This window comes from Dendropsophus ebraccatus, chromosome 8, assembly GCF_027789765.1.
Source record: "Dendropsophus ebraccatus isolate aDenEbr1 chromosome 8, aDenEbr1.pat, whole genome shotgun sequence".
In the NCBI taxonomy this organism is placed as follows: Eukaryota; Metazoa; Chordata; class Amphibia; order Anura; family Hylidae; genus Dendropsophus; species Dendropsophus ebraccatus.
The window spans coordinates 121,660,668-121,678,716 of NC_091461.1; the positions used below are offsets into that span (position 1 = coordinate 121,660,668).

At 52.4% G+C, this 18,049-nt stretch overlaps 1 protein-coding gene across 3 annotated transcripts in view; it reads right to left on the reverse strand.

The window, feature by feature from the left end:
• Nucleotides 1-8,283: 8,283 nt before the first annotated feature.
• RAB3B (RAB3B, member RAS oncogene family) overlaps nucleotides 8,284-18,049 on the reverse strand; it is a 72,078-nt gene continuing 62,312 nt past the window's right edge. For all 3 annotated transcript variants that reach the window (XM_069981608.1, XM_069981606.1, XM_069981607.1), the window contains exons 3-5: nucleotides 15,252-15,370; nucleotides 14,678-14,802; nucleotides 8,284-8,839 (exon numbers count right to left, since the gene is read on the reverse strand). In XM_069981608.1, the coding sequence (XP_069837709.1) occupies nucleotides 8,652-8,839; nucleotides 14,678-14,802; nucleotides 15,252-15,370 (432 nt within the window). In that variant the 3' untranslated portion in view covers nucleotides 8,284-8,651. The remainder of the gene's footprint in view (nucleotides 8,840-14,677; nucleotides 14,803-15,251; nucleotides 15,371-18,049) is intronic.

Genomic DNA, 18,049 nt, shown 5'->3' on the forward strand with positions numbered 1-18,049 from the left:
CTACAGCGGCGATCACGTGGACAGCAGGCAGTCTGCCAAGTGTGAGAAAACAGCCGCGGGGCGGAGTTTTCTGTAGCCGACCAATCAGAGCGACCTATGTTGCTACGTTGTGAAGTTTTTGCAGGAAGTTTGTGGCTGTGGAAGGGGGAACACGTGGGAATGAGATGAGGGAGGTGGAGGAGGGTGAGGACTGGAGCCGGGGGGCAGAGGAGGGTGAGGACTGGAGCCGTGGGACAGAGGAGGGTGAGGAGCCGGGGGGCAGAGGAGGGCGAGGAGCCGGGGGGCGGAGGAGGGTGAGGAGCCGGGGGGCGGAGGAGGGTGAGGAGCCGGGGGGCAGAGGAGGGCGATGACTGGAGCCGGGGGGCAGAGGAGGGCGAGGACTGGAGCCGGGGGGCAGAGGAGGGCGATGACTGGAGCCGGGGGGCAGAGGAGGGCGATGACTGGAGCCGGGGGGCGGAGGAGGGCGATGACTGGAGCCGGGGGGCGGAGGAGGGCGAGGACTGGAGCCGGGGGGCGGAGGAGGGCGAGGACTGGAGCCGGGGGGCGGAGGAGGGCGAGGACTGGAGCCGGGGGGCGGAGGAGGACGAGGACTGGAGCCGGGGGGCGGAGGAGGGTGAAGACTGGAGCCGGGGGGCAGAGGAGGGTGAGGAGGGCGGAGGAGGGTGAGGACTGGAGCCGGGGGGCTGAGGAGGGCGAGGACTGAAGTCGGGGGGCTGAGGAGGGTGAGGAGCCGGGGGACGGAGGAGGACGAGGACTGGAGCCGGGGGGCGGAGGAGGGTGAAGACTGGAGCCGGGGGGCGGAGGAGGGCGGAGGAGGGTGAGGACTGGAGCCGGGGGGCTGAGGAGGGCGAGGACTGAAGTCGGGGGGCTGAGGAGGGTGAGGAGCCGGGGGACGGAGGAGGGTGAGGAGCCGGGGGGCAGAGGAGGGTGAGGAGCCGGGGGACGGAGGAGGGTGAGGAGCCGGGGGGCGGAGGAGGGTGAGGACTGGAGCCGGGGGGCGGAGGAGGGTGAGGAGCCGGGGGGCAGAGGAGGGTGAGGACTGGAGCCGGGGGGCGGAGGAGGGCGAGGACTGGAGCCGGGGGGCGGAGGAGGGTGAGGACTGGAGCCGGGGGGCGGAGGAGGGTGAGGAGCCGGGGGGCAGAGGAGGGTGAGGACTGGAGCCGGGGGGCGGAGGAGGGTGAGGACTGGAGCCGGGGGGCTGAGGAGGGCGAGGAGCCGGGGGGCAGAGGAGGGTGAGGACTGGAGCCGGGGGGCGGAGGAGGGCGAGGACTGGAGCCGGGGGGCGGAGAAGGGCGAGGACTGGAGCCGGGGGGCGGAGGAGGGTGAGGACTGGAGCCGGGGGGCGGAGGAGGGCGAGGACTGGAGCCGGGGGGCGGAGGAGGGTGAGGACTGGAGCCGGGGGGCGGAGGAGGGTGAGGAGGGCGGAGGAGGGTGAGGACTGGAGCCGGGGGGCGGAGGAGGGCGAGGACTGGAGCCGGGGGGCGGAGGAGGGCGAGGACTGGAGCCGGGGGGCGGAGGAGGGCGAGGACTGGAGCCGGGGGGCGGAGGAGGGCGAGGACTGGAGCCGGGGGGCGGAGGAGGGCGAGGACTGGAGCCGGGGGGCGGAGGAGGGCGAGGACTGGAGCCGGGGGGCGGAGGAGGGCGAGGACTGGAGCCGGGGGGCGGAGGAGGGTGAGGACTGGAGCCGGGGGGCGGAGGAGGGTGAGGAGCCGGGGGGCGGAGGAGGGTGAGGACTGGAGCCGGGGGGCGGAGGAGGGTGAGGACTGGAGCCGGGGGGCTGAGGAGGGCGAGGAGCCGGGGGGCAGAGGAGGGTGAGGACTGGAGCCGGGGGGCGGAGGAGGGCGAGGACTGGAGCCGGGGGCGGAGGAGGGCGAGGACTGGAGCCGGGGGGCGGAGGAGGGTGAGGACTGGAGCCGGGGGCGGAGGAGGGTGAGGACTGGAGCCGGGGGCGGAGGAGGGTGAGGACTGGAGCCGGGGGGCGGAGGAGGGTGAGGAGCCGGGGGGCGGAGGAGGGTGAGGAGCCGGGGGGCGGAGGAGGGCGAGGAGCCGGGGGGCAGAGGAGGGCGAGGACTGGAGCCGGGGGGCGGAGGAGGGCGAGGAGCCGGGGGGCGGAGGAGGGCGAGGACTGGAGCCGGGGGGCGGAGGAGGGCGAGGACTGGAGCCGGGGGGCGGAGGAGGGCGAGGAGCCGGGGGGCGGAGGAGGGCGAGGACTGGAGCCGGGGGGCGGAGGAGGGCGAGGAGCCGGGGGGCAGAGGAGGGTGAGGACTGGAGCCGGGGGGCAGAGGAGGGTGAGGACTGGAGCCGGGGGGCAGAGGAGGGCGGAGGAGGGCAAGGACCCAGGACAGGGCTCTCCAACTACATCTCCCATCATGCCCTGACAGCTGCAGTTCTAGTTCTTTACATAAGGTTGGGGAACATTAAAGGGACTCTGTCACCTCTAAAACACTTGCTAAACTTAACAGTAGATGATACAGTATACAGCGCTGATTCTATAGGGGAGATTTATCAAACATGGTGTAAAGTGAAACTGGCCCAGTCGCCCCCGGCAACCAATCAGATTCCACTTTTCATTTTCCAAGAAATCTGTGTGGAATGAAAAGTGGAATCTGATTGGTTGCTAGGGGCGACTTAGAATTCTACTTTACACCAGTTTGATTAATCTCCCCCAATATCTGCGTTCCTTCTCTATAAGCCACAAATGAAGCAGTCTAAGTCATCCTCTCCGTTATATTCCTGAGCTCAGTCGTCCTGTCCGTTATATTCCTGAGCTCAGTCGTCCTCTCCGTTATATTCCTGAGCTCAGTCGTCCTGTCCGTTATATTCCTGAGCTCAGTCGTCCTCTCCTTTATATTCCTGAGCTCAGTCGTCCTCTCCGTTATATTCCTGAGCTCAGACGTCCTCTCTGTTATATTCCTGAGCTCAGTCGTCCTCTCCGTTATATTCCTGAGCTCAGTTGTCCTCTCCGTTATATTCCTGAGCTCAGTCGTCCTGTCCGTTATATTCCTGAGCTCAGTCGTCCTCTCCGTTATATTCCTGAGCTCAGTCGTCCTCTCCGTTATATTCCTGAGCTCAGTCGTCCTCTCCGTTATATTCCTGAGCTCAGTCGTCCTGTCCGTTATATTCCTGAGCTCAGTCGTCCTCTCCGTTATATTCCTGAGCTCAGTCGTCCTCTCTTATATTCCTGAGCTCAGTCGTCGTCTCCGTTATATTCCTGAGCTCAGTCGTCCTCTCCGTTATATTCCTGAGCACAGTCGTCCTCTCCGTTATATTCCTGAGCTCGGTCGTCCTCTCCGTTATATTCCTGAGCTCAGTTGTCCTCTCCGTTATATTCCTGAGCTCAGTCGTCTCTGTTATAATCTTGAGCTCAGTCGTCCTCTCCGTTATATTCCTGAGCTCAGTCGTCCTCTCCGTTATATTCCTGAGCTCAGACGTCCTTTCCGTTATATTCCTGAGCTCAGTCGTCCTCTCCGTTATATTCCTGAGCTCAGTCGTCCTCTCCGTTATATCCCTGAGCTCAGTCGTCCTCTCCGTTATATTCCTGAGCTCAGTCGTCCTCTCCGTTATATTCCTGAGCTCAGACGTCCTCTCCGTTATATTCCTGAGCTCAGTTGTCGTCTCCGTTATATTCCTGAGCTCAGTCGTCCTCTCCGTTATATTGCTGAGCTCAGTCGTCCTCTCCGTTATATCCCTGAGCTCAGTCGTCCTCTCCGTTATATTCCTGAGCTCAGTCGTCCTTTCTGTTATATTCCTGAGCTGAGTCGTCCTCTCCTTTATATTGCTGAGCTCAGTCGTCCCCTCTATGCATCCACATGCCCAGTGTGTAGGATTACAGCGGGGAAATACAAAGGAGTAGAAAGCTACAAATTATAGATTTGGAATCAGCCTCCCTTATCCTACTTACAGATGACTTTAGTGACAAAGGTGACAGAGTCCCTTTAAGTTTAAAGGTCAGACTGTACAATTTTAGGCTGGGTCACATACAGATTTTGATCAGTATTTTGCAACCAAAACAAGTTTTACACTGTTGAAATTTTGCGGATGGCCGTCGTTTTATGATAAATAATGGCCGTCATTTCATAACTCCAGTAATTTGCTATTAAATGACGGCCATCCTCTACATTTCAACAGTGTGGGACCAAAGCCTATCTGTGTTTTCAATCCACTCCTGGATTTAGTTGCTAAATACTGAGCAAAACTACTGTGCGTGAACAGAACCGTATGTTCACACTGAGGAAAAGAGGCGTGCCAATGCTTTGAGGGGAGATGCCCTATACATAACATTGAGACACTGAGGCTGGTGAAATTCTGACTGGAGACTGCAGTGGGGATTGCGCTCTGAATTTCCGCCTCTTTTCCTCAATGTGAACGCACCCTAAGCTGGCAAAGCTGCCAATCTCCCCCAGGGTTCCCCTGTTTAGGCTCAGACCCAGCTCTAGTTGATGCTTTCACCTTCTCCACCTGTCACTTTACTTTTGTGCAGCTTTTTTCTCCGCCCTCGTCCCTTTTGTGGGGTCACTTTATCTCCTGAGAAGTTGATGTGTTCTGTTAGACCTTGGTAATAGCCGGTATCCACAGCGGCATTGTGCTGACCTCGGCTGTTATCGCCACCTTGTTTTCTTCATGGAAAATGAAGTTTAATCACAAAGAAAAAACAATGCTGAGAAAATATGTTTCTTGGGATTATTTTTATATATGATGTGGATAGATGAGGGGTCCTTGTAGTGCGTCCTGCCATATAGTCCAGTTACGTACAATGCCTATGAGGCTAGTAAGCTGTGGGAGCATTCCTATAGTGATGGGGATTGGATGAAAACCCTCGGATGCTGCCGCCACCTGCCGGGACGTCCGCCGGTATAATCGATCTTCCTGGCTTATATGCTGCAGGGATGAGAACAGCTTCAACCGTTTCTATCTGTAGAAGTGGCCTTTACATAGATACATAGACAATGCTCAGCTGTGCCTCTTTGGGTGGGAAGTGGAAAGTGTTGAGTGTGGCACGTGTTACTGTTCCCAAACATAGTGATCTGTCACCTATTCACAGTGCCACAATGGTGTCACACAGAGCCAATGTGTCCAGGGCCGATGGGAAGAAGCTGTATTTAGTGGGTCACCTCCCTCCTGTGTACAAGTGGATCTGGGCGGTGAGCTACTGAGCATGTGTGACCACCAGCACTGCATACATTACATGGACGTTCTGAGAGAGAATCAAAAAGAACACCAGAGGGCGACTGGTGCAATTGAAAACTGTAGGTTTTGCAAATTGATTGTGGGACAAACCCTGTATCCATATTCTGTTAATTCTGAAACAACTGAAGTTTTTTGTCAGGTCTGAAATTAATTCCTTGCTGTTTTAATGATTATTAGACCACTGCAAGTCAAGTGTCAGGACCATGCCATAGACATGAGATAAAAGTCATAGGCATTTATTGTAAGAATAAAACATAACTTATCCCCTCTCCACAGGAGAGGGGAAAAGATGGAGATTGCAGGGGGTCTGACCTCTGTCCCCTCGCCGATAACCAAGGCCCCGACTTATGAATAGAGATGCGGGTACGGCACGTGACCCACGGATCTATTTATTACTATGGAGGTGCCAGAGAGAGCAGAGTGCGGCGCTGTTTCCATCGCTCCATAAGAATGAGTAGATCCGCAGGTCACGTGCCGCGCCCCAATTCATTACACAGAAGGTGGGGCCGTTTTTAACATAAGTTTTCAGACTCTTTGCTATGACACTTGACATTCAGCTCCTCCCATTTCTCTTGACCATCTCTAAGATGTTTCTCAAACTTGATTGGAGTCACTGGTGGTAAATTTAGCTGATAGGACAGAATCTGGAGAATTTCCACCCCTGTGTATATACGGTTTCATGGCTGAAAATTCATCAGAGCACACACCAAGCCATGAGGAGGAAAGAGCTGCCTGAAGGGGTCAGAGACAGGACTGTGTGGAGGAGGAAAGAGCTGCCTGTAGAGCTCAGAGACAGGACTGTGTGGAGGAGGAAAGAGCTGCCTGTAGAGCTCAGAGACAGGACTGTGTGGAAGAGGAAAGAGCTGCCTGTAGAGCTCAGAGACAGGACTGTGTGGAGGAGGAAAGAGCTGCCTGTAGAGCTCAGAGACAGGACTGTGTGGAGGAGGAAAGAGCTGCCTGTAGGGGTCAGAGACAGGACTGTGTGGAGGAGGAAAGAGCTGCCTGTAGGGGTCAGAGACAGGACTGTGTGGAGGAGGAAAGAGCTGCCTGTAGGGGTCAGAGACAGGACTGTGTGGAGGAGGAAAGAGCTGCCTGTAGGGGTCAGAGACAGGACTGTGTGGAGGAGGAAAGAGCTGCCTGTAGGGGTCAGAGACAGGACTGTGTGGAGGAGGAAAGAGCTGCCTGTAGGGGTCAGAGACAGGATTGTCTCTTTGTAATGTATGTTATGTATGTGAATGGCCCCCTTTCCCATGTTTCCCCCCACCCACACCAGACCCGGAAGTGTGATGCAGTATGCTCACCTGATTCGTGTCGACCCCCATGCGCCATCTTGGGACAATGATGTCATCTTTGGGCGGCCGGCCGAACCGCTCCATACGTCCCTCGTGCCGGCCCCCTCTGCCGTATCATCAGCTGCTCAGCCGCGATTGGCTGAGCACATCATTGTCCTAAGATGGCGGACGGGGGTCGACACGAATCAGGTGTAGTGCATTACATTTCCAGGTCTGGCGTGGGTGGGGGGGGCAACACGGGAAAGGGGGTCATTCACATACATAACACACATTACAAAGTTGTATAACTTTGTAATGTGTGTTATTTTGTGAATAATTGTTTAGCGCCGCACTACCCCTTTAATGGTGACTGATACATTTCAATCTACAACTGCCCTGTGTCTACCTCAGCTTTAAATCATTGATTCCCCTGATTAACATCAACTAGAGAATTGCACAGCAGTCAGTATAATATGGTGACCGGTAATAAGGCGAACGGTCGCTCCTCCACCTTCTTAAAGCTGAAGTCCAGGCCTATTGTCTTCCTGTGTAATAATATGCCAGATACACCAGGGCTCAGGCTGGAGGATGGGGGGGGGGGGGGGGGTATTAGCCGTTCTGCAGATACTGAGTCCTCATTAGGTTAATCAGCTTTGATTAAGCAGGAACTCAAGACGGCATAAAGAAAATGATGAGGGAAGAGCGATCTGTAGTCCGTGTATGCGGCAACGAGCCAGTCTTTAACCATGTCAGATGAGAGCATTGAGGTTCATGTCATGGGACATCCACTATTTGCTTTAAAGGAGAACTCCAGCGAAAATTATAATCATCAAGTATAATTAAGTTTTAGAGATGTGTTGGAAGACTGTGGCCCCCTTTACTAAAGGAGAAGTCCAGAGAATATCATAATTTTCCAGGAGGCAGAGGGAACATAATAAACAAGGTATACTTACCTCTCCCCGTGCCTTCGCAGTGCCGCCTCACAGGTTCCAGTAACCCTGCCTGAACTGCGAGGTCACCACAACCTGGCTGATGGATTGCCGCTCAGCTAATCACTGACTGGAGAGGTGTCCCACCCTAGTCACTGACCGTCTGAGAAGGCAATCCATCAGCCGAGCCATGGCGTCACTGGAGAAGGAGATCCCAGAGTGGTAAGGCAGCGCTGCGGAGGCACAGGGAGAGGTAAAACTTATATCTGTACTTACCGGTTGGGTAGTTGCTCAGTACTACAATTCCCACAATGCAATGCTTTCCATCAGTTCTCTATCACAGTCTTTCCCCTCTGCCTACTCCCTTCCCCCAGCTTTCCTACCATTTCCCTGCCCAAAGCTGTTACAGAACATCACATTTCACTGCAGACTATTGCACAGCAGAGTAGCTGCAGCACCTGCAGCATTCACTCCCTTTCTGCTCTTTCTGTAGCATCATTCATCCCACCGCACTCTCCCTAAATGTCTCAGTAAAGATATATAAGCATCTGTGTATATGATAGAGAGATGGTGATGTTGGCTAGAACGGCTGGTCAGAGATGGAGACGATCCAGCCACGCCTCCTGTGACATCAGAGGATGAGGTGTTGTCTATGGAGAGAGGGAGGGCCGGAGACAATACCTATTTTGTACTTCTTCTATTTTGGACTTCCAGTACTATTACTTATGTGTCTTGGGAAGAGTTTTATTTATATACAATTTTTTACTACTGGAGTACCCCTTTAAGTTTAGAGTATATGCAGTAAGCTTCCCCTAGTGATTCTGGACTGGACGTTGGTGACGAAGCGACAAGTCAGCTGATGTCATAGACGGCCAACAAGACTCATTTTCCTTTCTAACAAATGACTTTATTGTGGCCATGTATTTATATATTTACATTCTATGACATTGATGAGACTTTACACCATTGTAGACACAAATCACACGCGTGTATTCCCCAAACTACGCCCAAGCCACAGAATGACATCACACACAGGACGCGCCTCACGTTTCCATCACGATTACACAATAAGAGGATCTCCGGCTGTTACTAGGTGTCGGTCGGTGACTGTATCCTGATCTGATTCCGCACCCGGGGACACCGATGTGAAGTGGGTGACAGTAGTTATTGGTGGTGGTTCAGATCCGCTCCCCGGCACAGGTGGCCGGTCACACAGCGCTGAGTTCCAGCCGTACTTGTCGCTCCAGGATTGGGGGGGGGGGAATTAACATGAACATTTTTGCTGTATGGGGGCAGCAGTGTCCGTAAAGCGCATGTTCTTCCCACCGCTGGCTGCCGGGTTCTCGCCGTCCAGACTCTCCGACATCTTGTCGCAGATGATATCTACAAGGCGCTCGAAGACCTGCTTCACCTGGATGTTCTCCTTGGCGCTTGCCTCAAAAAACTCGAACCCTACGAAATAGATAACAAATCATATAATGTGCAGTTTATGGACAGGCTTAAAGGGATTATACAGGATTAGGAAAACATAGCAGCTTTCTCCCAGAAACAGCGACACAATCATATTCAGGTTGTGTGCGGTATTGAAGCTCAGTTCCATTGAGTGAACGTAACTTTCTGAAACCAGTTGATTTGAAAGAAAAAAAAAATGCTGGAGCACCCCTTTAAAGGAGCTGTCTTAAAGGGGTAGTTCACCCAAAACATTTTTCTTTCAGATCAACTTGTCACAGCAAGAGCCAGAGATTTGAAATTTACTTATATTAAAAAAATCTCCAACTTTCCAGTACCTTTCAGCTGCTGTATGTCCTGCAGGAAGTGGTGTAATCTTTCCAGTCTGCCACCTCTGTCCATGTCAGGAAGTGTCCAGAGCAGGAGAAGTTTTCTATGGGGATTTGCTGCTGCTCTGGACAGTTCCTGACATGGACAGAGGTGGCAGCAGAGAGCACTGTGTCAGACTGGAGAGAATACACCACTTCCTGCAGGATATACAGTATACAATAAGTATGGAAAGAATTGTTAGTCTCACCATGTTATGTTTGAGTGGAATACCCCTTTAAGGTCTGTGGATGTTTAATACGTTGTGAGATGTCAGTATGTGACACTGGGCTCCCTGCTGTACAGTCTGGGGTGGTCCCGCTGGATATAGAGAGTTACAATGTAGACTGATGACTAGCGACCTTCTACAGAGCGGCGGCGGCACAATGCGCACAATCAGCTGGAATGATAACAATGAGCAGCGCGGATTTCAGCTGACGCCGGCCTTGTATCTGTACTCAGCTATCAGCTGCCATTGTCCTCAAATGCTGATCCGAGCGGCCGGATGATGGGGACGCGAGGCCAGGAGGGGCGCTATCATTCCTCTAATAATGGCGGCTCTGAAAGGAAACTAATCACAGCGGGATCATTCATGCACCACATGGGATACTTCACCCCCCCCCCCCCTACCCCTATTGAATGTGATGACCGCAACGTTTCCATCTGTGAAACCTGACGGGCACCGAGAGCTAAGGTTAAAGGACGGCGCACACAGTATACCCGGGGCACCGAGAGCTGAGGCTAACGGACGGCACACACAGTATACCCGGGGTACCGAGAGCTGAGGCTAACGGACGGCGCACACAGTATACCCGGGGCACCGAGAGCTGAGGCTAACGGACGGCGCACACAGTATACCCGGGGCACCGAGAGCTGAGGCTAACGGACGGCACACACAGTATACCCGGGGCACCGAGAGCTGAGGCTAACGGACGGCGCACACAGTATACCCGGGGCACCGAGAGCTGAGGCTAACGGACTACGCACACAGTATACCTGGGGCACCGAGAGCTGAGGCTAATGGACGGCGCACACAGTATACCCCGGGGCACCGAGAGCTGAGGCTAACAGGCGGCGCACACAGTATACCCGGGGTACCGAGAGCTGAGGCTAAGGGACGGCGCACACAGTATACCCGGGGCACCGAGAGCTGAGGCTAACGGACCACGCACACAGTATACCCGGGGGAACCGAGAGCTGAGGCTAAAGGACGGCGCACACAGTATACCCGGGGCACCGAGAGCTGAGGCTAAAGGACGGCGCACATAGTATACCCGGGGCACCGAGAGCTGAGTCTAACGGACGGTGCACACAGTATACCCGGGGCACCGAGAGCTGAGGCTAAGGGACGGCGCACACAGTATACCCGGGGCACCGAGAGCTGAGGCTAACGGACCACGCACACAGTATACCCAGGGCACCGAGAGCTAAGGTTAAAGGACGGCACACACAGTATACCCGGGGTACCGAGAGCTGAGGCTAACGGACGGCGCACACAGTATACCCGGGGCACCGAGAGCTGAGGCTAACGGACTACGCACACAGTATACCTGGGGCACCGAGAGCTGAGGCTAATGGACGGCGCACACAGTATACCCCGGGGCACCGAGAGCTGAGGCTAACAGGCGGCGCACACAGTATACCCCGGGGCACCGAGAGCTGAGGCTAACGGACGGCGCACACAGTATACCCGGGGCACCCAGAGCTGAGGCTAACGGACGGCGCACACAGTATACCCCGGGGCACCGAGAGCTGAGGCTAACGGACCACGCACACAGTATACCCGGGGCACCGAGAGCTGAGGCTAAAGGACGGCGCACACAGTATACCCGGGGCACCGAGAGCTGAGGCTAAAGGACGGCGCACACAGTATACCCGGGGCACCGAGAGCTGAGGCTAACGGACGGCGCACACCGTATACCCGGGGCACCGTGAGCTGAGGCTAACGGACCGCGCACACAGTATACCCGGGGCACCGAGAGCTGAGGTTAACGGACGGCGCACACAGTATACACGGGGCATCGAGAGCTGAGGCTAATGGACGGCACACATAGTATACCCCAGGGCATCGAGAGCTGAGGCTAATGGACGGCACACACAGTATACCCCGGGGCACCGAGAGCTGAGGCTAACGGACGGCGCACACAGTATACCCGGGTCACCGAGAGCTGAGGCTAACGGACCACGCACACAGTATACCCCGGGGCACCGAGAGCTGAGGCTAAAGGACGGCGCACACAGTATACCCGGGGCACCGAGAGCTGAGGCTAAAGGACGGCGCACACAGTATACCCGGGGCTCCGAGAGCTGAGGGTAACGGACGGCGCACACAGTATACCCGGGGCACCGAGAGCTGAGGTTAACGGACGGCGCACACAGTATACCCGGGGCATCGAGAGCTGAGGCTAATGGACGGCACACACAGTATACCCGGGGCACCGAGAGCTGAGGCTAATGGACGGCACACACAGTATACCCGGGGCATCGAGAGCTGAGGCTAATGGACGGCACACACAGTATACCCCGGGGCATCGAGAGCTGAGGCTAATGGACGGCGCACACAGTATACCCGGGGCACCGAGAGCTGAGGCTAACGGACCACGCACACAGTATACCCCGGGGCACCGAGAGCTGAGGCTAAAGGACGGCGCACACAGTATACCCGGGGCACCGAGAGCTGAGGCTAAAGGACGGCGCACACAGTATACCCGGGGCTCCGAGAGCTGAGGGTAACGGACGGCGCACACAGTATACCCGGGGCACCGAGAGCTGAGGTTAACGGACGGCGCACACAGTATACCCGGGGCATCGAGAGCTGAGGATAATGGACGGCACACACAGTATACCCGGGGCACCGAGAGCTGAGGCTAATGGACGGCACACACAGTATACCCCGGGGCATCGAGAGCTGAGGCTAACGGACGGCACACACAGTATACCTGGGGCACCGAGAGCTGAGGCTAATGGACGGCACACACAGTATACCCGGGGCATCGAGAGCTGAGGCTAATGGACGGCACACACAGTATACCCCGGGGCATCGAGAGCTGAGGCTAACGGACGGCACACACAGTATACCTGGGCACAGAGAGCTGAGGCTAACGGACGGCACACACAGTATACCCCGGGGCATCGAGAGCTGAGGCTAACGGACGGCGCACACAGTATACCCGGGGCACCGAGAGCTGAGGTTAACGGACGGCTCACACAGTATACCCGGGGCACCGAGAGCTGAGGTTAACGGACGGCGCACACAGTATACCCGGGGAACCGAGAGCTGAGGTTAACGGACGGCGCACACAGTATACCCCGGGGCATCGAGAGCTGAGGTTAATGGACGGCACACACAGTATACCCCGGGGCATCGAGAGCTGAGGCTAATGGACGGCACACACAGTATACCTGGGGCATCGAGAGCTGAGGCTAACGGACGGCGCACACAGTATACCTGGGCACAGAGAGCTGAGGCTAACGGACGGCACACACAGTATACCCCGGGGCATCGAGAGCTGAGGCTAAAGGACAGCACACACATTATACCCGGGGCACTGAGAGCTGAGGTTAACGGACGGTGCACACAGTATACCCGGGGCACCGAGAGCTGAGGTTGACGGACGGCGCACACAGTATACCCGGGCACAGAGAGCTGAGGCTAACGGACGGCACACACAGTATACCCGGGGCACCGAGAGCTGAGGTTAACGGACGGCGCACACAGTATACCCGGGGAACCGAGAGCTGAGGTTAACGGACGGCGCACACAGTATACCCGGGGCACCGAGAGCTGAGGTTAACGGACGGCGCACACAGTATACCCGGGGCACCGAGAGCTGAGGCTAACGGACGGCGCACACAGTATACCCGGGGCACCGAGAGCTGAGGTTAACGGACGGCGCACACAGTATACCCCGCCGTTACATGTCTCTACATTTCTCTTCTGTTCGTTCACTTTGTGTTTTGTGAAGTGATAAAAAACTAAATAAAAAACAAAAACTAAATTAATAAACTATTGCGGCTTCTTTATATGTCGCCAAAGGGGTAATGATTCTCCTCGAGGAGAGCGCCACAAAGACAAGGAGGCTTACAGGCCCATTCCTGCTCTACTGGGGATTCTGGGTAGAAGGATATGCAAAGCAGCTGTGTGATGTCACCTGACTAAAGCACAGGACTCTAAATCCTGGTTGTCTAGGCAGAAAAAAAAATGTCCATACAAATCAGTGTATCTGTTATCTATAAACTGGTGTCACTGTACTCCTGTCTATGTTATCTATATACTGGTGTCACTATACTCCTGTCTGTGTTATCTATATACTGGTGTCACTATACTCCTGTCTGTGTTATCTATATACTGGTGTCACTATACTCCTGTCTGTGTTATATATATATACTGGTGTCACTATACTCCTGTCTGTGTTATCTATATACTGGTGTCACTATACTCCTGTCTGTGTTATCTATATACTGGTGTCACCTGTCATTTTATTATACAGATAATAAAGTGAAAAATTAGAACAAAAAAATAATCACCAAATGATGTGTAATATAATTTACCGATAAGACTATCCCTTTAATAGGGTAGAGCGACTGTATATATGTCTGTGGAAGCATACACCTATATATATACTCACCCGTCACTTCTATCATATATACTTGTAAGGAAAACCTGGTGAGGGCTGCAACATTGTGTAATGTAAAACTTGCATTTTTCTATACAAGCCCATACAGTGTCACTTTGTATTTGAAGTCCAAATAAAAAAATATACTGAAACCCATAGATGTGCGTGAGTACAGGTGTATGTGTACTGGTGTGTGTATGTGTACAGGTGTGTGTGTGTGTGTGTGTGTACAGGTGTATGTGTACAGGTGTATGTGTACAGGTATGTGTGAGTACAGGTGTATGTGTACAGGTGTGTGTGAGTACAGGTGTGTGTGTACAGGTGTGTGTGAGTACAGGTGTATGTGTACAGGTGTGTGTGAGTACAGGTGTATGTGTACAGGTGTGTGTGTGAGTACAGGTGTATGTGTACAGGTGTGTGTGAGTACAGGTGTATGTGTACAGGTGTATGTGTGAGTACAGGTGTGTGTGTGTACAGGTGTATGTGTACAGGTGTGTGTGTGAGTACAGGTGTATGTGTACAGGTGTGTGTGAGTACAGGTGTATGTGTACAGGTGTATGTGTGAGTACAGGTGTGTGTGTGTGCAGGTGTATGTGTACAGGTGTGTGTGTGTACAGGTGTATGTGTACAGGTGTGTGTGTGAGTACAGGTGTATTTGTACAGGTGTGTGTGAGTACAGGTGTATGTGTACAGGTGTGTGTGAGTACAGGTGTATGTGTACAGGTGTATGTGTGAGTACAGGTGTGTGTGTGCAGGTGTGAGCCACAGTAATTCACAAGTGTTGGACAAGAGATTTTCAGCAATGATAAGCTGCAATGCTTGGTACGGCCAGCAGGGGTCACTGCAGTATAGCACATACCCAGCTGATCAGCAAGGTGCTTCCCTTTCTCTGCTGCTATCACCCTCTCATCTTCCATATCACATTTATTTCCCACCAGGATGACTTGTGCGTTGTCCCAGGAATACGTCTTAATCTGAGTCGCCCTGTAAAGCGAGAACAGATAAAATAAATGAAGGAGAACGACTTCAATACATATATAAAATTCCTTTAATCTGGACTGGCCCATAAACTGTAGATTGCGGCTGCCACCATCAGTGCTGTACATATCAGGGGACATGATGTGAGGATATTACAGACCATCCCTCCTATAGACAGAGAATGGAGCCCTCCCTGCAGACCATCACTCCCATAGACAGAGAATGGAGCCCTCCCTGCAGACCATCACTCCCATAGACAGAGAATGGAGCCCTCCCTGCAGACCATCACTCCCATAGACAGAGAATGGAGCCCTCCCTGCAGACCATCACTCCCATAGACAGAGAATGGAGCCATCCCTGCAGACTATCACACAGACAGGAGACTTAGGGTCCTGTTCTCAGGCAGTCGGACCCCTGTGACCATACATGTATAATAGTAATATAATATCCCTTACCAGTCCTGTACAGCATTATAAGACTCCTCGTTGGTGATGTCATACATCAGTATGAACCCCATGGCCCCTCTGTAATAAGCCGTGGTGATGGTCCGGTATCTCTCCTGTCCAGCCGTGTCCTAAGAAGGAACAAAAACACCAGGATAAGTCAGATATCACAGCACACGTTTCCTACATTTCACTATACGGTAATAACAAAATATATATATAGTAGGAGGAAAAGTGTGAAGATTCAGAAACAGATTTGTAGCTTTTCCCTATTCCAACATGTTATTGCCTAAGACTTAGAATATAGTTCCATACTTGGTCCCAGTCATTTCAATAGACTGCGCATAAACCAAGAGTACAAGCAAATATAAGACACTTAGTAATATATCTTATCAGAGAAAAGTGCCTCTTTCTCTCATTATCAGGCTTCTTTACTCCTTCACCACCTGAAAACATTATTCACTTTAAAAACTGTTTCAATCCAGATTAGATAGAAAATCAGATTGAGATTATCTCGCTGATGGATCAGGTTATGTGTTGCCTATAGATGCCTAGGGAGAGATTGGGAGGACAGTTGAGAGAGTGGCTGGGGACAGCTAGAGGCAGACAGAGAGACTACATAAACTTATAGGGAGCAATTATCATCGTTTTTTGTATGTCTTTTTTTACGCAAAAAAAAAATGCAAATTTTTTGCGCCATTATGCAAAAATTTCCAATTTTTTTGAAGTTTACACCAGTCATGTCTGTTCTCAGAATAGGTCTCTTAGTTTGTATCTTTTTAGTGACGCGGCTGGTTTAACAAAATGGTGCAAAAAGGCCCAAAGTGGAGCAAATTTACCCCACTCCGGGTCACACTTACAAATTCTGCCTTAAAATGGCGCAAATGCGAAGATGCTCGATGTTAATGGGTGAAATCCTTATCAGCTCCAAAAGGCATAATATAGACCGATTTCTGTTTAGAACAGTTTTGATAACTTCCCCCCATAGTGAGAACTTTAATAACAGCTTACACTGCTCAGTGCTGCTGTATAATGTCCTCCATGCTGCTGCTATATCTGGGGTGAGCTATAAAGATATAAGTAAGCCTGATCTCCTTTGGAGTATATGGGAGACATTAAAGCTCCACTCCTAGTTTAAGGACATCCCAAAATTACATCCTGCGGGAGGTGAAAACTGGTGAAAAGTGCCGCATAGAGGTTATACAATGGGCAGGAATAGTGCTAGTCCTCAGATACACACAAATGATTGCTCATGCTCAAAATGTTACCTGAAATGATAGATCTCTAGAATCTCCACCTATTAAAGGGGGTTGTCTTCTGAAAAGAATCCCAATCCATATAGCCTATTAAAGGGGAGAAAAATGATGTCAGAAAGTTATACAGATTTCTAATTCTATTAAAAAAATATCCAGTCTTCCAGTACTTATCAGCTGCTGTATGTCCTGCAGGAAGTGGTGTATTCTCTCCAGTCTGACACAGTGCTCTCTGCTGCCACCTCTGTCCATGTCAGGAACTGGGGATGGGGATTTGCTGCTGCTCTGGACAGCTCCTGACATGGGCAGAGGTGGCAGCAGAGAGTGCTGTGTCATACTGGAGAGAATACACCACTTCCTGCAGGACATACAGCAGCTGATAAGTACTGGAAGACTGGCAATTTTTTTAATAGAAGTAAATTACAAATCTGTATAACTTTCTGACACCAGATGATTAAAAAAACATTTTTTCTTTCTCTGGAGTTCCCCTTTAAGACATCTGGATATTATAGAGGTTATACCTTCATGCGCCTGGAGAACCCCCTAATTCTTATGATTGATCATGCCCGATCCAGACCTTCCCTTTGATAAGCGGTAAGTACGTGGAGACATTACAATGAAATTACACTGAAATCCTTCTCGCCGTTCGCGGGTATCAGAGTCGTTCGCTAAGTGGCGGTCTGCTCCTTCAGAAGCCGGAGAGGTCGACGTAAAATGCTGCGCGGGTCAAGTCCATCTTTGATGAGAAGTCATTTTGCTAATGACCTGATACATTTGCGCGGAGTTTAGCCGAATGATTCACACGGATCCGGTGATTATGAGAAGCAATTAGCCGCCTCTGTAGAACCAGTGCCGGAAGCTTCCAGAAGCTTTCCAAACTTTTCCATAGCATGGTAATGAGTGTACACAATGGCGCTGAGAGATGTCAGGCTACACAGCCGCTGATTGTACTGGGAGGGAACGAGGAGAATAAATCCCCATCAGGGATAGAAACCATAAAATATAGATATGAGAATTAGTAGTGCATGGTGGACCACGGTATAGAGCTGCCAATGTACCAGGACTGTCCCTAATCTTTAAAGGGGTTCTCTAGCACTACAAAAACATGGCCGCTTTCTGCCAGAGACAGCACCACTCTTGTCTCCAGTTTAGGTGTGGTTTACAATTAAAGGGGTGCTCCAGTGGAAATCTTTTTTTCTTTCAAATCAACTAGTGTCAGAAAGTTATACAGATTTGTAATTTACTTCTATTTAAAAATCTCCTGTCTTCCAGTACTTATCAGCTGCTGTATGTCCTGCAGGAAGAAGTGTATTCTCTCCAGTCTGACACAGTGCTCTCTGCTGCCACCTCTGTCCATGTCAGGAACTGTCCAGAGCAGCAGCAAATCCCTTTAGAAAACCTCTCCTGCTCTGGACAGTTCATGACATGGACAGAGGTGGCAGCAGAGAGCACTGTGTCAGACCGGAGAAAATACACCACTTCCTGCAGGACATACAGCAGCTGATAAGTACTGGAAGACTGGATATTTTTAAATAGAAGCAAATTACACATCTATAT